The sequence below is a fragment of the Xyrauchen texanus genome, chromosome 3, assembly GCF_025860055.1.
Source record: "Xyrauchen texanus isolate HMW12.3.18 chromosome 3, RBS_HiC_50CHRs, whole genome shotgun sequence".
NCBI classification, from domain to species: Eukaryota; Metazoa; Chordata; class Actinopteri; order Cypriniformes; family Catostomidae; genus Xyrauchen; species Xyrauchen texanus.
Window position 1 is genome coordinate 58866249 of NC_068278.1, and position 25000 is coordinate 58891248.

The 25000-nt window shown below is 42.8% G+C and overlaps 1 protein-coding gene across 4 annotated transcripts in view; it reads left to right on the plus strand.

Moving 5' to 3' along the window:
• Positions 1-25000, plus strand: part of LOC127631776 (E3 ubiquitin-protein ligase RNF43) — a 138777-nt gene that overhangs the window by 90541 nt on the left and 23236 nt on the right. For all 4 annotated transcript variants that reach the window (XR_007969016.1, XR_007969015.1, XM_052110112.1 and 1 more), the window contains exon 2: positions 16633-16755. Coding sequence is in view for 2 of the 4 variants with exons in the window: in XM_052110112.1 (XP_051966072.1) it covers positions 16633-16755 (123 nt within the window). In the remaining 2 variants the exon portion in view is untranslated. The remainder of the gene's footprint in view (positions 1-16632; positions 16756-25000) is intronic.

The following is a 25000-nucleotide window of genomic DNA, read 5'->3' on the forward strand; positions in this document are numbered from 1 at the left end:
ATCTGCTTTCAACCACGAAATGGAAAAAGACACTGAGACACTGAGACATCAGGACTGGTTTTGGAGGAGTGATTATACACACAGTTCCTGCACGAAACCAGTGTAGTTGTTTCCAGTGATGTTGAGCGTCAGAGCTGTTGCTCACATGTGATCTACAGCAACCAAAACATCAAACATGTATGATTGCTGCTTTTTAGATCTGCCAAAAACGTACATTATCTATAGGGGTATACATTTGTCCTTTCATCAACACGCCGATAAACATGTTGTCCACAAACGTGGATTTTGGGACATTATTCCCTCAATAAACATGTTGAATAACTTTCAAATTTAACACTTCGCTTCATTTTAATATGCATTTTGTTATCACTGTGCAATACAGTTCTATTCATTAATATTAGTAAATGCATTGCTATATTTACTTTGTATTATCACATTGAGAATGAATGCGTCCAAAAGCTGAAAATGTGTCTTTCAGAGGCTTTATATGGAGGTACGATGATAATAAAGTGCATTTAAAACTATTCTGATACCAGTACAGACAGACAGCACACTGGAGGTTAAGTCATGCACTAAATAGGGAGCAAGGGAGCATCCTATAGCTCTCCTATAACTGTTCTGAGACCAGTGCAGACAGACAGCACACTGGAGGTTAAGTCGTGCACTAAATAGGGAGCAAGGGATCATCCTATAGCTCTCCTATAACTGTTCTGAGACCAGTGCAGACAGACAGCACACTGGAGGTTAAGTCATGCACTAAATAGGGAGCAAGGGATCATCCTATAGCTCTCCTATAACTGTTCTGAGACCAGCGCCGACAGACAGCACACTGGAGGTTAAGTCATGCACTAAATAGGGAGCAAGGGATCATCCTATAGCTCTCTATAACTGTTCTGAGACCAGTGCAGACAGACAGCACACTGGAGGTTAAGTCATGCACTAAATAGGGAGCAAGGGATCATCCTATAGCTCTCTATAAATGTTCTGAGACCAGTGCAGACAGACAGCACACTGGAGGTTAAGTCATGCACTAAATAGGGAGCAAGGGATCATCCTATAGCTCTCTATAACTGTTCTGAGACCAGTGCAGACAGACAGCACACTGGAGGTTAAGTCATGCACTAAATAGGGAGCAAGGGATCATCCTATAGCTCTCCTATAACTGTTCTGAGATCAATGCAGACAGACCGCACACTGGAGGTTAAGTCATGCACTAAATAGGGAGCAAGGGATCATCCTATAGCTCTCCTATAACTGTTCTGAGACCAGTGCAGACAGACAGCACACTGGAGGTTAAGTCATGCACTAAATAGGGAGCAAGGGATCATCCTATAGCTCTCTATAACTGTTCTGAGACCAGTGCAGACAGACAGCACACTGGAGGTTAAGTCATGCACTAAATAGGGAGCAAGGGATCATCCTATAGCTCTCCTATAACTGTTCTGAGACCAGTGCAGACAGACAGCACACTGGAGGTTAAGTCATGCACTAAATAGGGAGCAAGGGATCATCCTATAGCTCTCCTATAACTGTTCTGAGACCAGTGCAGACAGACAGCACACTGGAGGTTAAGTCATGCACTAAATAGGGAGCAAGGGATCATCCTATAGCTCTCTATAACTGTTCTGAGACCAGTGCAGACAGACAGCACACTGGAGGTTAAGTCATGCACTAAATAGGGAGCAAGCGAGCATCCTATAGCTCTCCTATAACTGTTCTGAGACCAGTGCAGACAGACAGCACACTGGAGGTTAAGTCATGCACTAAATAGGGAGCAAGGGATCATCCTATAGCTCTCTATAACTGTTCTGAGACCAGTGCAGACAGACAGCACACTGGAGGTTAAGTCATGCACTAAATAGGGAGCAAGGGATCATCCTATAGCTCTCCTATAACTGTTCTGAGACCAGTGCAGACAGACAGCACACTGGAGGTTAAGTCGTGCACTAAATAGGGAGCAAGGGAGCATCCTATAGCTCTCCTATAACTGTTCTGAGACCAGTGCAGACAGACAGCACACTGGAGGTTAAGTCGTGCACTAAATAGGGAGCAAGGGAGCATCCTATAGCTCTCCTATAACTGTTCTGAGACCAGTGCAGACAGACAGCACACTGGAGGTTAAGTCATGCACTAAATAGGGAGCAAGGGAGCATCCTATAGCTCTCCTATAACTGTTCTGAGACCAGTGCAGACAGACAGCACACTGGAGGTTAAGTCGTGCACTAAATAGGGAGCAAGTTTGTGTGTCATTGTGAAGCTGGAGATCCCAATGGTCACTGTACTTTCAAGGTGTGGTAAAGAAATATAATGTAACTCATAACGGTACAATGACAACAACGGTCACCTCCTGAAAAGAAGTTCTGACCTAGGATGATCCCATGTGATAAATCTCTCTCTCTGAGGAAGAGCAAACTAATGGAGTGATTTAAGAGAGAGTAGAGCTGTTCAGAGAAGAGGAAATAAAGAAAATTCGAGGACTTTACAGAAGCTCTTTGAAGATATGAGACTGAAACTCATATGCCGGCAGGAAATTAGTTAAGGAGCGCCCAAACGCTCCCTGGGCTGGTTTTGTCATATAGTAGTAGTCGAGTAGTCTGCTTCTGCTTCAGTGAAAATATAGATTTTTAACTTTTTTCAGAAACGAGCTGCTCTGAAAACACGAGGTGCGCATGCCTCCCAAAGTTCACATGACTCGTGCATTTTATTCAAAGCCACTTGAAGACGTGCGACAGCTCTGTTAATCACAAAAGGCTGTTTTTTATATGTAAATATATCAAATGCACGTGCAGCTCCAGCGTGTTAGTGAATGTTGCTGCTCTTTTACACACTCACTTGCATCTATTTTTAGCCTTCACACGTTGCGCAATATGTGAGCGCTACTCATGAACAACATCTCAGATGTAGATGCTCAATAGTTCGGTTCACATATAATATGCATTTAGAACAGCACCAAAGGAACATTTTACCAGAATTTGAATAAGAAGTGAATTAAACTACTGTGAACTACAAACTGACACATACAGGACGTCCTGGAGAATTCAGAATGTCAAAATAAAAGCGTGAGGGTTTAAAAAGTGCACTATTTAAATATATTACTGTTGTATTTAAAAATAATAATCAATAATATTAATAATAATAACAATTTATTATTATTATTAATATTATTATTATTATTGTCATCATTAGTATTTGTGTATCTGAATCCTTTAAAGTCCAGATACAAGTTGAAACATTTTTGGAAAAAATTATGAAATAAAAAGGTTCTCTTTACTGTTAATTTTGCTGCTACATTATCCAGTTTACTAGTTAACCTGTTGTTACGCAACCGCCCGCGCGCGGTTGTGACGTCACTCTGCTTATTTTTAATGTATAATTTACCGTCTATAAATGTAATTAATGTTAACATTATACATCTTGTCAAAGGGTTCAACATTGATATCTGATCTCTGTTTCACAATAGTAATCCTCCAGAAACAGTGAGTGAGTTATTTGTGCAAGAGTACAACTGAAAACATGCAATATCAAAACGGGACTTTTATTATGAAAACGTGCGATATCAAAACGGGACTTTTATTATGAAAACGTGCGATATCAAAACGGAACTTTTATTATGAAAACGTGCGATATCAAAACGGGACTTTTATTATGAAAACGTGCGATATCAAAACGGGACTTTTATTATGAAAACGTGCAATACCAAAACGGGACTTTTATTATGAAAACGTGCGATACCAAAACGGGACTTTTATTATGAAAACGTGCGATATCAAAACGGAACTTTTATTATGAAAACGTGCGATATCAAAACGGAACTTTTATTATGAAAACGTGCGATATCAAAACGGGACTTTTATTATGAAAACGTGCAATACCAAAACGGGACTTTTATTATGAAAACGTGCAATACCAAAACGGGACTTTTATTATGAAAACGTGCGATACCAAAACGGGACTTTTATTATGAAAACGTGCGATACCAAAACGGGACTTTTATTATGAAAACATGCGATATCAAAACGGGACTTTTATTATGAAAACATGCAATACCAAAACGGGACTTTTATTATGAAAACATGCGACATCAAAACGGGACTTTTATTATGAAAACATGCGATATCAAAACGGGACTTTTATTATGAAAACATGCAATACCAAAACGGGACTTTTATTATGAAAACATGCGATATCAAAACGGGACTTTTATTATGAAAACATGCGATATCAAAACGGGACTTTTATTATGAAAACATGCAATACCAAAACGGGACTTTTATTATGAAAACATGCGATATCAAAACGGGACTTTTATTATGAAAACATGCGATATCAAAACGGGACTTTTATTATGAAAACATGCAATATCAAAAAGGAACTTTTATTATGAAAACATGCGATATCAAAACGGGACTTTTATTATGAAAACATGCAATATCAAAACGGGACGAATCCAGATGAATCCAGTTCAACACACTTGGGTCAGTCGTCCACGACAAGCGTTCATTAAAAACATCCAATCGCACTTTTTGTCCATAAAAGTGATAAATGTGAGAAATATTGATATAGTCTCCATTGTTTACATGAGATCTCGCCTTCGTCATCGTTCTTCAACAAACTGCAATCTGAGCAGCATTCATGTTGTAAAACTGTAGATGATCTTATATCGCACCTCTTCAAGTGGCTTTGAATAAAATGCATGAGTCATAGGAACTACTACTAACACACAGTATCGGATTTGGATCGCGGTCGTCGGTCTCAAACCCCGCCACTTTTCAGCGGCTGGTAGGGGTCTCCTCCGCCCCTGACAGTGGCCCTGACTGCTCCAGGCGGTCTGCTAGGAGCCCCTTCTTCCCTCGCGGTGGGCGACCAATTCCTCCGCTTCCGTGCGTCCAAGTTCCCACGTCCCCCGGAAGACGGCCGCGTCGGCTCGGTTGGGGTGGACGATAGCGGCGAGAACTCCATTACGGCGTATCCCTCCTCCTTCCCGGGTCTTCGGCACCAGTGTAAAGGAGTTCAATGGAAAGGAGGAAGCGAGAACCGGCTTGACAATATAAATAATATTTTAATGATAAACTTGAACAAAAGACACAAACACACACACGACGGACATGTCCGTAAACGCGCTCTCTCTCTCTCTCTCTCTCTCTCTCTCTCTCTCTCTCTCTCTCTCTCTCTCTCTCGCACCACCGTCCGCAGTCGGCCGTTATCCCTCTCGGGGATATCACATATAATGTATATATGTGTTGTTGCGTTGTACTTACATTTAAAGTACCTGCGTTTAATTACATCTGTAGTTACACCGTTACACAGCAGAATGCTGTTCTGAGACGCGGGTTGGCGCTGGTTTGGCGGCACGAGGGGGGCCTACACCATATTAGGCAGGTGGTTTTTATTCATATGTCTTTAGAACATTAAGGACTGCTGTTATGATACTTCTTATGGCGCTTTTTGTCATTTTAGAGCTTACCAAGAAAGAAAGCTGAATGTGTTTGGAAAGAAACAGGTGAGTGAATGATAGACTGTTGTCCGCTTGAAAGCTTCTGACCTAATTTAAGATGTTTTATTTTGATGGCGTCCCAAACGGGAGACCTATTCATTACTGATTTCCTTACACACGTCCCAGAAAAAATAAGGATTGAAAAACATCCAGAGAAAAGAGTGTTGGTGTGGGCGGAGGAGGGAGGCCTGTGTTTATGCATTCGATCCTTCCGGGCCCGGAGGATGACTCAAGACGCTTTGCCCTCTTCTGTAATTATGTCAAAAATATACTTTAAAGCGGAATGATGTGGATCTGCGGCTGCGGAGGGGATTTTAAGGCTGATGACTTTCCCCTCCGTCTGTGATGGGGTTTCGAAACGCTGGCCAGAGACGCCCGTGACACAAATGAAGACGGAGAGATCCTGTTATTTTTTTCTTGGTGCTCTTGTTCTGTTTTTTCTGCCCTCGTTGGGCCGTCCGCTGGTGAATGGGAGGCGCCGTGTCTCACGTTTCCAGCGAGGTGGCAGCAGTCTGTGAAAGTGGAAGCTCTCTTGAAATCACTCCTGTTTAATCTCTTTTGGAATGTTCTAGATATAATGTAGACATTCTAAACATCTGATCCTTATGAGAGAGATTGCACAGGCTGCTCTGTGTAAACGGTACACTCTCCTATACAATCTTGTGCAATAGAAACAGGTGAGATTGATACTGTATAGAAGAATGAATTCTTTTCTTCTGCTGTGTGTTCGGATCACGGCAGCGATAAGGAGGATTTTATTGTAGAGATAGAGAGAGAGATAGAGAGAGAGAGAGGGGGACGGGGAGGATGAAGAGGGGATCAGTAACTTCAAAGTGTGGCGGCGGCATTCCGCAACTCAACAATGTTTACAATGAGACTGCATTCCTGTCGCTCAATTCTCCATGGAAGGATCTCATCTCTCTCTCTCTCTCTCTCTCTCTCTCTCTCTCTCTCTCTCTCTCTCATATTTCTCCACATGTCCCCTCATAACATCTGACATTTTCCTCGTAATATCCAGTAGCACATGAAAGCCACTGTACAAATAACATGTCAAAAACAGGAAGAGAGCAGTCTTCCAAATGAGGATCCCAAAAATGAGGGCAGTCTGTTGTCATCGGCTATAACATTTGACACTAACTGTCCATTTATTCACTTTACGGACACTTTTATCCAAAGTGCATTTGAGTTATAAATTGTATCAGTTAGTGTGATCCCTGGGAATAGAATCCATGGAGTTGCCTTGGAAACTATATGAGGTCATAGTAGAAACTTTTATGTTCTATATTATTCCATAGCGGTCCCCTCCAAGTTGTTTATAATGCCATAGTAGAACCTTTTAAGTTATAAGTTCTGTATAATGCCGTAGACAAACATAGATTTACATTCTACATGATGCCATAGCAGAACCTTGAAAATGAAAACCTCTCTCTCTAATATCACAGTTCTGTATCATTCCATAGTAGTCCCTTATAAGTTCTATATGATGTCATATAGGGGAACCTTTTATTTTCTATTTGATTCCGTAGTAGTCCCCTATAAGTTCTATATGATGTCATATAGGGGAACCTTTTATTTTCTATTTGATTCCATAGTAGTCCCCTATAAGTTCTATATGATGTCATATAGGGGAACCTTTTATTTTCTATTTGATTCCATAGTAGTCCCCTATAAGTTCTATATGATGTCATATAGTGGAACCTTTTATTTTCTATTTGATTCCATAGTAGTCCCCTATAAGTTCTATATGATGTCATATAGGGGAACCTTTTATTTTCTATTTGATTCCATAGTAGTCCCCTATAAGTTCTATATGATGTCATATAGGGGAACCTTTTATTTTCTATTTGATTCCATAGTAGTCCCCTATAAGTTCTATATGATGTCATATAGGGGAACCTTTTATTTTCTATTTGATTCCATAGTAGTCCCCTATAAGTTCTATATGATGTCATATAGGGGAACCTTTTATTTTCCATTTGATTCCATAGTAGTCCCCTATAAGTTCTATATGATGTCATATAGGGGAACCTTTTATTTTCTATATGATTCCATAGTAGTTTCCTATAAGTTCTATATTATGTCATATAGGGGAACCTTTTATTTTCTATATGATTACATAGGAGTCCCCTCCAAGATGTCATAGGAGCCTCATTTATGTTCTATATGATGCTATAGGAGAACCATTTAAGTTCTATGTAATGCCATATACAGAACGTTTAAGTTTTATATGATGTCGGAGTAGTCCGCTTTACATTCTACATGATGCCATATAGGAGAACTTTTTAAGTGCTTTATGAACCAATCTTTAATGACATATGAGCGCCTTTTAAGTTCTATATGATTCCATATAGGAGTCCCCTCCAAGTTCCAAATGTTTACATTCTGTATGATGTCATAGGAGCCTTGTTTAAGTTTTATATGATGCCATCGGAGAACCTTTTAATTTCTATATAATTCCATTGGAGTCTCTTTTAAGATCTATATGATGCTACAACATATTCCTTTAAGTTCTATATGATGTCATATAGGGGAACCTTTTATTTTCTATTTGATTCCATAGTAGTTCCCTATAAGTTCTATATGATGTCATATAGGGGAACCTTTTATTTTCTATTTGATTCCATAGTAGTTCCCTATAAGTTCTATATGATGTCATATAGGGGAACCTTTTATTTTCTATTTGATTCCGTAGTAGTCCCCTATAAGTTCTATATGATGTCATATAGGGGAACCTTTTATTTTCTATTTGATTCCATAGTAGTCCCCTATAAGTTCTATATGATGTCATATAGGTGAACCTTTTATTTTCTATTTGATTCCATAGTAGTCCCCTATAAGTTCTATATGATGTCATATAGGGGAACCTTTTATTTTCTATTTGATTCCGTAGTAGTCCCCTATAAGTTCTATATTATGTCATATAGGGGAACCTTTTATTTTCTATATGATTCCATAGGAGTCCCCTCCAAGATGTCATAGGAGCCTCATTTATGTTCTATATGATGCTATAGGAGAACCATTTAAGTTCTATGTAATGCCACATACAGAACGTTTAAGTTTTATATGATGTCGGAGTAGTCCGCTTTACATTCTACATGATGCCATATAGGAGAACTTTTTAAGTGCTTTATGAACCAATCTTTAATGACATATGAGTGCCTTTTAAGTTCTATATGATTCCATATAGGAGTCCCCTCCAAGTTCCAAATGTTTACATTCTGTATGATGTCATAGGAGCCTTGTTTAAGTTTTATATGATGCCATCGGAGAACCTTTTAATTTCTATATAATTCCATTGGAGTCTCTTGTAAGATCTATATGATGCTACAACATATTCCTTTAAGTTCTATATGGTGTCATAGGTGAACCTTTTATGATTCCATATGACTCCCCTTTAAGTTCTATATTGGAGAACTGTTTACATTCTCTGTGATGTCATAGGAGCCTTGTTTAAGTTTTATATGATGTCATCAGAGAACCTTTTAAGTCTCTGTTAGCTCTATTTTAAGTTCTGTATGATGCTACAACATATTCCCTTTAACTTCTATATGGTGATATAGTAGTTCCCTTTAAGTTCTATATGGTGTCATAGGTGAACCTCTATATGATTCCATATGAGTCCCCTTTAAGTTCTATATTGGAGAACTGTTTACATTCTGTATGATGTCATAGGAGCCTTGTTTAAGTTCTATATGATGTCATCAGAGAACCTTTTAAGTCTCTTAAGTTATATATGGTGCTACAACATAACATAGAACATTTAAGTTATATATAATACCATATAGGAGAACTGTTACATTCTCTATGATGTCATAGGAGCCACGTTTAATTTCTATATGATGTAATCAGAGAACCTTTTAAGTTCTATATAAATCCATTGGAGTCTCTTTAAGTTCTATATGATGCTACAACATATTCCCTTTAAATTATATATGATACCATATATGAGAACTGTTTACGTTCTGTATGATGTCATGGGAGCCTTGTTTAAGTTGTAAGTGATGTCATCAGAGAACCTTTTAAGTTCTATTTAATTCCATTGGAATGTTCCAAATGATGCCATAGGAGTACCTTTTAACTTCTATATGATGTCATAGTAGTCCCCTTTAAGTTCTATATGATGCAATGGGTATAACTTTTATATTCTATATGATTCCATAGGAGTCCCCTCCAAGTTGTACATGATGCCATAGTAGAACCTTTTGATTTCTATTTGATGTCAGAGGCAAACCTCTCTTTGATGTCATAGGAGTGCCTTTTAAGTTCTATACGGTGCCATAGGAGAAATGTTTTCTCTTCACCGTGTTTGTCACTGTATGTTTCCCCAGTGTTTACCGCTTTGAGCGAAGTAGTGGTCTACCAGTTCAGCTGTTAATTATCTGGTTGTTTAAGCGTTTGTAATTGATTGGTTCTCAGAGGTCAGATGGTTGCCATGGAGTCTGTTTGTGTGAGCGAGTCGTGTTTACATTCTAAAATAAAACAACAATAAAACAGCCGTGTCTTGATGTGGCCGTTTGGATAGGGCTTGTTTATGGAAGGAGTTTACGATGACTCTTTCGGTCTGAGAGCGATGTCTGTTTGATTACGGGGTTTCTCATCATCATTTGTGTAGAACGACGTTTTGTGACCACTCGTACTGTCACCTCTCCATGCACTATATGAAGTACTACACAAAATCAGAATAAAAGTTCATCCTAATTCATCTGTTAGGGCTTTGTTCAAAGCAGTGGTAATAAGGACTCTTGTGTCTTCCACCATGTGTTTACTGTAATTCGCTGATTCAGTTCAACTGGGTTTTTTCAGCGCTTGAATGCGAGAAGCTTGTGAACTTACTGTCGATTCGTGCAGGTGAAGTTACCCTACCCAGACATTTTGAGATGTCTCCTCGTCTTCTCTGCTTGAAAACCGCCACAATACCGTCTAATCCCGCTCATTGAGTCAGCAGACAATCCGACTCTGCCGCTGTCATTATTCCGGGCTCATTATGGTGTGGGTTTCCTGCTTCTCAATGACATCTGGAGCGAGCCACTGAAGGCAACAGCTGTAATCTGAGCTCACTGCTGTTTTGACAATGGCTCTAATAATCTCACCAACCATCACACAAATCAATTTTACAGACTCAATCCACTCCTGTTCTCTTCCAAACTGATGAGTTGCGACCAAAAATGGGTCACAGGTCTCCTCTGATTGGGACAGCAGGGATAAAAAGCAATGCTAAATGCAAATAATAAAATGCTAATCGTGTATAGCTAGCACAATACATAGACTTATCATCAAGAAGTTGAAGAAAGCTTTTTTTTATTGCTGTTGATGCATTTTCCATTGAAACAGGAAGTTTTGGTGGGGAATATCAAAACTAGCTTATAGCCTTCAGTTAGCATCACAGCCAAGAATTACGATTTGCTACTAGCTATTCTTAGTTAGTTACAGATGTCATTAGTGGGAGGGACATTCTCATTCTAGAGAGCATTTGATTGGACAAACATCATGCCATTATGATATTATGCTCATTTGAAATATCTTTTTATATATATATATATATATATATATACATTAAAAATGCAATTCACACAAAACAATGACTTGAGAAACCTTTACTATGATGAATATGTTTTAAATTGTTGAGTTCAATGTCATTTTGATCAAATGTGTAAGAGGTGTGACTGTCTGTTGACCGTTTAAAAAAGAATAAATGTGGCATTAAAAGCTGAAACTCTTGACAAAGACATGTTGGCATACAAGTAGTTTGGAATAAGCTTTATCATTATTCCTTAAAAAAATAAGCATTGAAAAAAATTCAATCATGTGGAACAATTTGGGTGACATTTTTATGAAAAGGCACATTTTTACACCTGATTTAATCATTCATTGAATTATTAAATTATTATCAATAAATTATATTAAAATTATTAATTATTGGTGCTGTTTTCGCAGCATGAATGGGATCAACATAATATTAGGCAGATGGTTTTAATTGTTCTGTGTGTGCCTGTGTGTGTGTGCGTGCGCGCGCGTGTGTGTGTGTGTGTGCGCGCGCGCGCGTGTGTGTGTGTGTGTGTGTGGCAAAACCAAAATCTCAATATTTTTCAGCCTATTGATGATATTCAATATATATCTCGATAATTATATATTTGCTCTGAAATGACATGAGTGATTTTTTTATTATTTATTATTTTATATGATTCAAAATATTGGTAACACTTTCTTTGAACCCTATATTTATAATGATTTGTAAAGGCATAATAATGCGTTAGCGGGTTTGTGTATCTCAGCGAGTCTTGACGCTGACTATCACACCTGGAGTCGCGAGTTTGAATCCAGGGCGTGCTGAGTGACTCCAGTCGGGTCTCCCAAGCAACCAAATTGGACCGGTTGCTAGGGAGGGTAGAGCCACATGGGGTAACCTCCTCGTGGTCGCTATAATGTGGTTCTCGCTCTCGGTGGGGCGCGTGTTGAGTTGGGTGTGTGTGGATGCCGTGGAGAATAGCGTGAAGCCTCCACGCATGCGCTATGTCTCCGTGGTAACGCGCTCAACAAGTCACGTGATAAGATGCACAGATTGACGGTCTCAGACGCGGAGGCAACTGAGATTCGTCCTCCGCCACCCGGATTGAGGTGAGTCACTACTTTTTAACTGCATTATAAATATTGACTTTATAGAAAGCGTTCAAAATATGTAATGCATAAAATAAAAATCTAGTTTAAATAACAAGTTTGTTTTTTTTCTTCATTATGTTAACTCATTTGTATTTGTAGGCCTACAGCACTTTTCACAACACATGTCATTTTAAAGCAGCTTTAGCAGAAAAAGAAGCTGTAATATAGTAATAATAGTGTGGTTTGATTGTAAATTGTGCCTTAAAATAAATAATTTAATTAAAAGTCAATAATATTTGTATTTAGACCCCTAGTGAGCATTAACTAAAACAAAGGAGAGTGATATTTAATCATTTTAATTCAAATGCACCAATACAACAGATGCACATATACAACAGTAATAAAAAGCATTATTAACCTACATTCAAAGACTGTTGTAAGGGCCACACTTCTTGCTGCCAGTTGGTGGCGCTACGACCATGAGCCACAGTAGATACATCAATGTGATCAGCCCTCAAGTCCAAACATACGGGTCAATTTTTATGTAAATCACACGATGCGCACAGAAGATATGAGACCGTTGTTTATCCTATTTTTGCTTCTATATCGCGTCGCCATGGAGACACCATTTGAGACATCAAACAACCGTTCACAATTCAGCATCTTCAATGTTTTGGCTTGACGTTGCCCACGTTTGTTGCCTGTCACATAAATCCCCTAGGAGGAGTATTTCAAATTCCAGAGCATACATTTTTCAAACAATGCAACATGGCAGACTTCCTGTTGGGCGGAGCCTATGACTATAAGTGTGAAAGTTGTCCATCTTGATGAGATCTATATGTGTACAAAGTTTGGTGACTGTAGGTGAAAAGGCATGTGCTACAGAGCCTCCCAAAAATCCAATATTCAAGGGGCCGGCAGAGAGCTCATGGCTCGAAAATGCTAATTGCAGGTTTTTGGAGTATAACCCAATCACCTCTGTTATCTTTATTGAAATGCTCTTTAGGAAACATAGTGGCCAAATAAATGTGCATTAAAATCTATTTAACTATTTGAACTATTTCCTTAAAATTAAGACATTTCCGTAGTGCAAAGCCTGTGAGAAAGCCCTCTGTTTGTAATGCAGCTTTGAACTAATGTAAATTGAAGGGTTGATGTGATGTATAGAGGAAGAAAATCTGAAGCGAGAGACTCGCACGCTTAAACCGGACTGGCAGCACATGAACAAACTGTTACTGGCAGAAGAAGAAAGCAGTTCCACAATAAACTGTTTATTATCTCTGCTCTCCATCGTTTGTTTTAAGTCTGCTCGATTTACAAGTATTTTTAGCAGTTCGGCTGTGGTTGAGGAGATGGCGCTGGAATTTCTTTATATGGCATTACAAAGCTGTAGAAAGGACATCTTGTCCCAAACCGTTCTGTGGGAGACATAACGGACAGCTCGGACAATTGTCAATTATCTGTGCGTGCCACCGTTTGATTAGTGTATGGTCGTCGGGCTTCGAAAAGCCAAATGGAGTGTCTCTTGGGGTCGGAACCGATGTCGTTTTTAGATTCCTGAGTCTTTGTGAGGCAAAAATACCTAGCGGTGATGATAGGCTGCGTAAGACTTGTGTCTTCATGGTAAATCAAGCTGGTATATGCAGGGCAGAGATAATGATTAGCTTCATGCCATACGCCGAACCGTGGCTTCAGAAGTTTGAGCTGGTTTTACTAGCAGTATGGCCTGGGGGCCGCTGAGAATCATGAAAATGGCTCTTCTTGTGAGGATTCGTGAGAGGAGGTTTTGTGGGATTATAGAGGCACTCGGGATCCAGCCGTTAAGATGTCTTTCTTAATTTTCCACTTTATTTTGGTTAAAGGGCCACATATCCTCTTAGGCTGGTACAAAAACAGTTGCGTAGAATTTGATGACTGTCTATAACAGAGTCAACCACAGTGAAGAGTTATGTTAGTACTGATGTATGGGTAACAGATGCTGTTTAACATGCATGAAATTCTCTCAACTCCAACAAAAATGTACCCCATTCACTTCCATTGTTTTTTTGTTTTCTCCCAATTTGTAACGCCCAATTCCCAATGCGCTCTTAAGTCCACGTGGTGGCGTAGTGACTCGCCTCAATCCGGGTGGCGGAGGACGAATCTCAGTTGCCTCCGTGTCTGAGACCGTCAATCCGGGCATCTTATCACGTGACACATTGAGTGCGTTACCGTGGAGATGTAGCACGTGTGGAGGCTTGCGCTATTCTTCGCGGCATCCACGCACAACTCGCCACACGCCCCACCGAGAGCGAGAACCACATTATAGCGACCACGAGGAGGTTACCCCATGTGGCTCTACCCTCCCTAGCAACCAGGGCTGGACCGGTATTCTGGGCATTTTCCGGGCATATTCCCAGGGCCAATCAGGGGCGGACTGGCCACCGGGAGAACCGAGCGGGTGGTAGGTCAGCCGCGAAACGTGCCAAATGGGCCACGATAACCAGCAAAAACCAGCTGCCGCGTTATGAAGAACGGACTACAAAATGGCGCCGCGATATGCAGAAAAGGACAGCGAACACACCGTCCCACTCTCAACAAGTTTTGGGCCAGTTACCATGTAAAATCCCGGGCCGATTTCTCTTCCCAGTTCAGCCCTTCTAGCAACCGGTCCAATTTGGTTCTTTAGGAGACCTGGCTGGAGTCACTCACTCACGACTGGTAGTCAGCGCCAATACTATACTAGATACCCAGTGATACCCATGCTTTAGTGCATGACTGAACCTTTAGTGTGCTGTCTGTCTGCACTGGTCTCAGAACAGTTATAGGAGAGCTATAGGATGCTCCCTTGCTCCCTATTTAGTGCATGACTTAACCTCCAGTGTGCTGTCTGTCTGCACTGGTCTCAGAACAGTTATAGGAGAGCTATAGGATGATCCCTTGCTCCCTATTTAGTGCATGACTGAACCTCCAGTGTGCTGTCTGTCTGCACTGGTCTCAGAACAGTTATAGGAGAGTTATAGGATGCTCCCTTGCTCCCTATTTAGTGCATGACTTAACCTCCAGTGTGCTGTCTGTCTGCACTGGTCTCAGAACAGTTATAGGAGAGCTATAGGATGCTCCCTTGCTCCCTATTTAGTGCATGACTTAACCTCCAGTGTGCTGTCTGTCTGCACTGGTCTCAGAACAGTTATAGGAGAGCTATAGGATGATCCCTTGCTCCCTATTTAGTGCATGACTTAACCTCCAGTGTGCTGTCTGTCTGCACTGGTCTCAGAACAGTTTGAAATGCAGCTTATTATCATCCTAACTCCATAGAAAGCCTCTGAAAGACACATTTTTCACCTTTTGGATGAATACATTTTTTGAGGGAATAATGTCCCAAAATCCACGTATGTGGACGGCATGTTTATCAGCGCGCTGATGCGCAAAAAATAAATTAATTTTTTATAGCGGCATATCAAACGAAACTAGAGACTCTACTCTTTACAACCAAACAGGTTTCAATTAAAACACTTGAAGAGATTTCTTACCAGAGGCACCTTTGATGTCTCTGCACCCGTAGAAGCGCTTCAAGGAAATCAACGTCATGATGTTGTGTCACGTGACTCGGTGCGGCAGAAGTTTAACACTCAAACGACAGTGTAGAGACTTGTGAACTGTATTCGGGCTGTGTCGCATGAGGTTATGCATCAAATCTGGTTAATTGAGCTTAAATTGAATATTCTCTTAATAGAATTCTGTGGTGGAAATGATGCTGATAGAAATGACATTTTTATGACGCTTTTTGGAATATAATTACCACCTTTGTCTTGCTAAGGCTATTTTCGGGCTATGGCTATGTTTTCTAAATACAGACAATGAATTGCATAATTTGCCCTGATTGGAAATGACGGCCATTAAAAATACTACTCGCATATCCGTTCTTCTCCACTACTTTCCCTCGCCCAATCGTGTGTGGTTTTGATTGACACGCAGCAGCCAGAGTGTCTGAATGATGTCATCATCTCTGCTGATGTGCCAGCTGCTGATGTCATCGGCTCAGTTTCATGTTGGGATTTCCGCTCGGATGGTTGAGAAAAAGGGACAGCGAGTCCCGCAGAATTCTTTACACCAGTGGTGGATTTGGGGTGTTTTGCATCAGCTAATTAATATTCACGAGGCAAGCTGATAAGGTCACTCTCTGTCACACACTTCGCTTTTTGACTTTTTTGATAAGGGAACTATTAGTCAAATGCACACCCACAGGCACAGAAAAGGTTGTGCATCACCTTCAACATCAAAGAAGGATCAAATACTAAAGTTACAGGCCGTGTGCTGCACCACACAGTGCCAAAACGGTTTATCATCTATCAGTACATTATCTTTACTTAACAAATGAATAACTGGATGGAAATATTGATTTGAGTGCAAATGGTTTGATTATATGAGAAGAGAGCGCATGGAATGGAGGTACAGTATTGAGTATGTTTTTTTTTTTTCCAAACCCTCATGAGCTGTGTCAATGTTTGCATTTTCTAGTGTGTATGTATTCTTGATTGTCTCTTCCGGTCTCTCTGCAGTCTCACCCGTTGTCTCTGTGCAACACCAGTGAGGACGAGCCTCAGGATACCATCTTCATCAGCATCGTCAAACTGGAGAGTCCCGAGAGCAAAGTGCCGCAGTGTCAGCCCCTACTGGACAAAGTAAGACTTTTGAAAGTGTTATTCTACCCCTCTTCCCCCTTGCAGTATGTACGATTCAGAAACCCTTGTTATTAGTGACACCTGTGGCCGTTAAGTGAACTGCAGCAGCTACCTGTTGCTCGCGCACACACTCCATATGGACGTGAGCATCGACCAAAACAATGACGTAACGTACAAAGAGGCTGAACGTGATTCACCAGCATCATGCTGACAGATGAGGTAGCATAAACGTATTTTCCTTTGGATTTTCCCTGCAAAAGCGACACGCTCCCAACCCATGAAAATCAGTCAACTGGCTTTAATAGGCAACCTAGGAAGTCCGGGAAGGGCTAATTTTTTAAGTTGCGTTACAAGCCGTTCACACATTGGCAAAAAGAGGCAAATATTACATGAAGACTGTTACATATTGCACCTTTAAGTCCACTACACACAGCTGAAGTTTCACTTACTGCCCTCTGGAGTAAAGAGGTGGTACTACAAGCTTGCATTTATCAGAAATCTTCCTTATACGGGGGCATTGCGATTAATTGCGTAACTTCTTTTAACGTGTTATTTTAGTTTTCTAGTTAAATCGACAGCCCTTATATATACATATATGTATGTGTATATGTATATGTATATATGTACACTTACTGTGCACATTATTAGGAACGCTATGGTCTTAATAAAGTGCCCAACGTGGTCTTCTACTTTTGTTGACGTGTTATGCATACCTGAGATGCTTTTCTGCTCTGCACAATTGTACAGAGTGGTTATCTGAGTTACCGTAGCCTTTCTGTCAGCTCAATCCAGTCTGGCCATTCTCCGTTGACCTCTCTCATCATCAAGGCACAGAACTGCCGCTCACTGGATGCTTTTGTTTTTGGCACCATTATGAGTAAACTCAAAACTCAAACCAGCCCGTCTGACACCAACAATCATGTCACGCTCCAAATCACTAAGATCAAAATGTTTCCCTATTCTGATGGTTGATGTGAACATTAACTGAAGCTCCATGATTATATGCACTGCACTGCTGCCACACGATTGGCTAATTAGGTAATCACAGGAATAGTTAGGTGTACAGGTGTTCCTAATAAAGTTCTCAGTGAGTGTATATATAAATTTTAGATTTATACATTTGTGCGTGGAACTACTTCTTTACGCCACTGAATGAGATCCACCATTGCTAGATCAAAAGATGTGTCCAATCCTCTGTTACTAATTAGAAAACGTCACTTTAGAACTAGTAATGACAGTGTGATGAGGAGGAGGGCGTGGCCGGGCCGTGATGGAGCGCGGCCGGCACTGAATCAGCTGATCAGTGGGAGAGTGAGATAAAGGGCAGCCGGTGGCGCCGGAAAGAGAGAGAGATGCACGTGGCTGCATTTTGTGTGTGTGTGTGTGTGTGTGTGTGTGTGTGTGTGTGTGTGTCCTTATGTTTTATGTTGGTTTAAGTTTATGTGGTCCATTAAACTTTGTTGACCGCTCAGCCGGTTCCCGCACTCCTCCTCCTCATCACAGACGTCTGGAAACGGTTTATAACGTAACTTTGCTCTGCGTATACGGTTGTGTATTTATCCCGCATATGCACAGTGAGAAAATGAGTTGCGTTCAATAAACACACTGTTCCGTCTGTGATTGCTCTGATTTCTACAGAGGGGGGCAACAAAGGGGAGGCCGCTGCCACGCTCCCCAAACATCATTTATTTATGTTCATTTGCTTTAAACAATTGTTGAAATTCTGCTACTCTGGGCCTCTGAGGGATAAACCGGCGAAGACCTGCAAAGCAGCTTATGCTGGTTTAATGTTTTTGTTAGTGACATGTAGTTTAACTTGTAGCAGCATCAACTTGTAGCTTGACTAGCAAATGTAGCTTACTCAATATCGTTGACCTAGAGAGAGAGAAAGATGTTTGTCCTCATTTTTGGCACGTTTGTTCGTCATCAGATCTCTCTTCTAGAGAGAGAGAGAGAGAGAGAGAGAGAGAGAGAGAGAGGTTTGGAGGTGCCAGGCAGAATGTTGGCAGCAACAGCAACTCATGTTCTCATGGCACAAACGTTGTATATTAGCTGGATTAGCTTGACATCCCCACAGCGGAGCCTGAGATGAAAAGAGCGATCTCAAAGAGACTGGGTCTTTGGGCCTTTTCCTCAAGATTCTGGCGCTGGACGTGAGAAATTTCAGATATTGCTGTCACAGCGCTCTCATTCTGGGATTAGAGAGCGACAGAATTTTTGTTCCAAACATTAGGTTGCTGCCTCGATGTGTAGGATGTATATAGGCAGCTACCTTTTAAGGCGGCCCAGCTAGCATATAGCCGGCGGGTAAAGTAGTGGACCACTGGTGGCACAGCTGGCGGCGGCCCACTGGCGGACACAGCCTTCGGTTCGCCGGCGTTTTGCTCATCGTTTTTCCAGCGGACCACTAGCGACAGCCGCTACTTTTCCGACAGTGGTCCGCTACCGGGCCACTAGTTACTAAATTCTTTCTGGTGGCCCGCGGTTCATTTATTTGCTCACAGGGGGAAAAATTTATAAAATTATAAATAAATAAAATAAACACCCCACTTTTTTACATTTTTTTATTTGAAAATAGAGTAGAAGAACAAGGAGTCCTGCAACAGATGGGATGGTCCCACAGAGCCCAGATCTAAATCACTTGTTGCCTGGTTTAAAAGCGTCATTCCTGCTGAAAGATGCCACATAGCTGGTATCAAGAGAGGTCTTCACAAACACACTTCCTCACATTCCTGGTGGTACTGCGGATAACGTATGCCGCTTTCATAAAGCGTCCCAGTCTGGGCTCGTCCAGCAACGCTTGTCTCGGAATGAAAAGAGTTCCAAATATTTACCTAAAGCTCCTCATAGTCTCCCACACAATCCAAACATCCCCTGCGTCTCGGTTTCGAAGGTCTGCACCAAACCATCAAAGGTAAAAGCTGCAGAATCCAACGCATTGTGATTACGAGCGTGCTCCTCCGAAAAGAAGGAAATGCCTGTTATTTCAATACCAGTAAAGGGCTTTAATCCACAAAACGCTGTTTTCATATCGAATGAATGGAGCGGGTGTTTAAGCGTGTCTTTTGTGGGAACATAAGTCAGAGCAGACAGACCCATGCCTCGACATGCTCTCTTAATAGTGAACATTTCTCGGAGATGCCCCTCTTTTCAGTAAAACACCACCCTATTGCCCACATCTAATCCTGTTTGCTTTTAAAAATTGAAACATAGACTGAAAAGGAATGAAAGTCTGTGCATGTGTGCGTCCATGCGTGTGCGTGCCTGAGTGATTGTGTCTGTGCATGTGTGCGTGATTGTGTCTGTGCATGTGTGCGTGATTGTGTCTGTGCATGTGTGCGTCCATGCGTGTGCGTGCCTGAGTGATTGTGTCTGTGCATGTGTGCGTGATTGTGTCTGTGCATGTGTGCGTGATTGTGTCTGTGCTTGTGTGCGTGTGCGTGATTGTGTCTGTGCATGTGTGTGTGATTGTGTCTGTGCATGTGTGCGTGATTGTGTCTGTGCATGTGTGCGTGATTGTGTCTGTGCATGTGTGCGTGATTGTGTCTGTGCATGTGTGCGTGATTGTGTCTGTGCATGTGTGCGTGTGCGTGATTGTGTCTGTGCATGTGTGCGTGATTGTGTCTGTGCATGTGTGCGTGCGTGATTGTGTCTGTGCATGTGTGCGTGATTGTGTCTGTGCATGTGTGCGTGATTGTGTCTGTGCATGTGTGCGTGATTGTGTCTGTGCATGTGTGCGTGATTGTGTCTGTGCATGTGTGCGTGATTGTGTCTGTGCATGTGTGCGTGATTGTGTCTGTGCATGTGTGCGTGATTGTGTCTGTGCATGTGTGCGTGATTGTGTCTGTGCATGTGTGCGTGATTGTGTCTGTGCATGTGTGCGTGATTGTGTCTGTGCATGTGTGCGTGATTGTGTCTGTGCATGTGTGCGTGATTGTGTCTGTGCATGTGTGCGCGTGATTGTGTCTGTGCATGTGTGCGTGATTGTGTCTGTGCATGTGTGCGTGCGTGATTGTGTCTGTGCATGTGTGCGTGATTGTGTCTGTGCATGTGTGCGCGTGATTGTGTCTGTGCATGTGTGCGTGATTGTGTCTGTGCATGTGTGCGTGATTGTGTCTGTGCATGTGTGCGTGATTGTGTCTGTGCATGTGTGCGTGATTGTGTCTGTGCTTGTGTGCGTGTGCGTGATTGTGTCTGTGCATGTGTGCGTGATTGTGTCTGTGCTTGTGTGCGTGATTGTGTCTGTGCTTGTGTGCGTGATTGTGTCTGTGCATGTGTGCGTGATTGTGTCTGTGCATGTGTGCGTGCGTGATTGTGTCTGTGCATGTGTGCGTGATTGTGTCTGTGCATGTGTGCGTGATTGTGTCTGTGCATGTGTGCGTGATTGTGTCTGTGCATGTGTGCGTGCGTGATTGTGTCTGTGCATGTGTGATGCGTGATTGTGTCTGTGCATGTGTGCGTGATTGTGTCTGTGCATGTGTGCGTGATTGTGTCTGTGCATGTGTGCGTATGCGTGATTGTGTCTGTGCATGTGTGCGTGATTGTGTCTGTGCATGTGATGCGTGATTGTGTCTGTGCATGTGTGCGTGATTGTGTCTGTGCATGTGTGCGTGATTGTGTCTGTGCATGTGTGCGTGATTGTGTCTGTGCATGTGTGCGTGATTGTGTCTGTGCATGTGTGCGTGATTGTGTCTGTGCATGTGTGATGCGTGATTGTGTCTGTGCATGTGTGTGCGTGATTGTGTCTGTGCATGTGATGCGTGATTGTGTCTGTGCATGTATGCGTGATTGTGTCTGTGCATGTGTGCGTGATTGTGTCTGTGCATGTGTGCGTGATTGTGTCTGTGCATGTATGCGTGATTGTGTCTGTGCTTGTGTGCGTGATTGTGTCTGTGCATGTGTGCGTGATTGTGTCTGTGCATGTGTGCGTGATTGTGTCTGTGCATGTGTGCGTGATTGTGTCTGTGCTTGTGATGCGTGATTGTGTCTGTGCATGTGTGCGTGATTGTGTCTGTGCATTGTGTGCGTGATTGTGTCTGTGCATGTGTGCGTGATTGTGTCTGTGCATGTGTGCGTGATTGTGTCTGTGCTATGTGTGCGTGATTGTGTCTGTGCATGTGTGCGTGATTGTGTCTGTGCATGTGTGCGTGATTGTGTCTGTGCATGTGTGCGTGATTGTGTCTGTGCTTGTGTGCGTGATTGTGTCTGTGCATGTGTGCGTGATTGTGTCTGTGCATGTGTGCGTGATTGTGTCTGTGCATGTGTGCGTGATTGTGTCTGTGCATGTGTGCGTGATTGTGTCTGTGCATGTGTGCGTGATTGTGTCTGTGCATGTGTGCGTGATTGTGTCTGTGCATGTGTGCGTGATTGTGTCTGTGCATGTGTGCGTGATTGTGTCTGTGCATGTGTGCGTGATTGTGTCTGTGCATGTGTGCGTGATTGTGTCTGTGCATGTGTGCGTGATTGTGTCTGTGCATGTGTGCGTGATTGTGTCTGTGCATGTGTGCGTGATTGTGTCTGTGCATGTGTGCGTGATTGTGTCTGTGCATGTGTGCGTGATTGTGTCTGTGCATGTGTGCGTGATTGTGTCTGTGCATGTGTGCGTGATTGTGTCTGTGCATGTGTGCGTGATTGTGTCTGTGCATGTGTGCGTGATTGTGTCTGTGCATGTGTGCGTGATTGTGTCTGTGCATGTGTGCGTGATTGTGTCTGTGCATGTGTGCGTGATTGTGTCTGTGCTTGTGTGCGTGATTGTGTCTGTGCATGTGTGCGTGATCGTGTCTGTGCATGTGTGCGTGATTGTGTCTGTGCATGTGTGCGTGATTGTGTCTGTGCTTGTGTGCGTGATTGTCTGTGCTTGTGTGCGTGATTGTGTCTGTGCTTGTGTGCGTGATTGTGTCTGTGCTTGTGTGCGTGATTGTGTCTGTGCTTGTGTGCGTGATTGTGTCTGTGCATGTGTGCGTGATTGTGTCTGTGCATGTGTGCGTGATTGTGTCTGTGCTTGTGTGCGTGATTGTGTCTGTGCATGTGTGCGTGATCGTGTCTGTGCATGTGTGCGTGATTGTGTCTGTGCTTGTGTGCGTGATTGTGTCTGTGCTTGTGTGCGTGATTGTGTCTGTGCATGTGTGCGTGATCGTGTCTGTGCTTGTGTGCGTGATTGTGTCTGTGCATGTGTGCGTGATTGTGTCTGTGCTTGTGTGCGTGATTGTCTGTGCTTGTGTGCGTGATTGTGTCTGTGCTTGTGTGCGTGATTGTGTCTGTGCTTGTGTGCGTGATTGTCTGTGCTTGTGTGCGTGATTGTGTCTGTGCATGTGTGCGTGATTGTGTCTGTGCATGTGTGCGTGATTGTGTCTGTGCATGTGTGCGTGATTGTGTCTGTGCATGTGTGCGTGATCGTGTCTGTGCATGTGTGCGTGATCGTGTCTGTGCTTGTGTGCGTGATTGTGTCTGTGCTTGTGTGCGTGATTGTGTCTGTGCATGTGTGCGTGATTGTCTGTGCTTGTGTGCGTGATTGTGTCTGTGCTTGTGTGCGTGATTGTCTGTGCTTGTGTGCGTGATTGTGTCTGTGCATGTGTGCGTGATTGTGTCTGTGCTTGTGTGCTTGATTGTGTCTGTGCATGTGTGCGTGATTGTGTCTGTGCTTGTGTGCGTGATTGTGTCTGTGCTTGTGTGCGTGATTGTGTCTGTGCTTGTGTGCTTGATTGTGTCTGTGCATGTGTGCGTGATTGTGTCTGTGCTTGTGTGCGTGATCGTGTCTGTGCTTGTGTGCGTGATTGTGTCTGTGCTTGTGTGCGTGATTGTCTGTGCTTGTGTGCGTGATTGTGTCTGTGCATGTGTGCGTGATTGTGTCTGTGCTTGTGTGCGTGATTGTGTCTGTGCATGTGTGCGTGATTGTGTCTGTGCTTGTGTGCGTGATTGTCTGTGCTTGTGTGCGTGATTGTGTCTGTGCTTGTGTGCGTGATTGTCTGTGCTTGTGTGCGTGATTGTGTCTGTGCATGTGTGCGTGATTGTGTCTGTGCATGTGTGCGTGCGTGATTGTGTCTGTGCTTGTGTGCGTGATTGTCTGTGCATGTGTGCGTGCGTGATTGTGTCTGTGCATGTGTGCGTGATTGTGTCTGTGCTTGTGTGCGTGATTGTGTCTGTGCTTGTGTGCGTGATTGTGTCTGTGCATGTGTGCGTGATTGTGTCTGTGCATGTGTGCGTGATTGTGTCTGTGCATGTGTGCGTGATTGTGTCTGTGCTTGTGTGCGTGTGCGTGATTGTGTCTGTGCATGTGTGCGTGATTGTGTCTGTGCATGTGAGCGTGATTGTGTCTGTGCTTGTGTGCGTGATTGTGTCTGTGCTTGTGTGCGTGTGCGTGATTGTGTCTGTGCTTGTGTGCGTGATTGTGTCTGTGCTTGTGTGCGTGATTGTGTCTGTGCATGTGTGCGTGATTGTGTCTGTGCATGTGTGCGTGCGTGATTGTGTCTGTGCATGTGTGCGTGATTGTGTCTGTGCTTGTGTGCGTGATTGTGTCTGTGCATGTGTGCGTGATTGTGTCTGTGCATGTGTGCGTGATTGTGTCTGTGCATGTGTGCGTGATTGTGTCTGTGCATGTGTGCGTGATTGTGTCTGTGCATGTGTGCGTGATTGTGTCTGTGCATGTGTGCGTGATTGTGTCTGTGCATGTGTGCGTGATTGTGTCTGTGCATGTGTGCGTGATTGTGTCTGTGCATGTGTGCGTGATTGTGTCTGTGCATGTGTGCGTGATTGTGTCTGTGCATGTGTGCGTGATTGTGTCTGTGCATGTGTGCGTGATTGTGTCTGTGCATGTGTGCGTGATTGTGTCTGTGCATGTGTGCGTGATTGTGTCTGTGCTTGTGTGCGTGATTGTGTCTGTGCATGTGTGCGTGATTGTGTCTGTGCATGTGTGCGTGCGTGATTGTGTCTGTGCTTGTGTGCGTGCGTGATTGTGTCTGTGCATGTGTGCGTGCGTGATTGTGTCTGTGCATGTGTGCGTGATTGTGTCTGTGCATGTGTGCGTGCGTGATTGTGTCTGCGCTTGTGTGCGTGCGTGATTGTGTCTGTGCATGTGTGCGTGCGTGATTGTGTCTGTGCATGTGTGCGTGATTGTGTCTGTGCATGTGTGCGTGATTGTGTCTGTGCATGTGTGCGTGATTGTGTCTGTGCTTGTGTGCGTGATTGTGTCTGTGCTTGTGTGCGTGTGCGTGATTGTGTCTGTGCATTTGTGCGTGATTGTATCTGT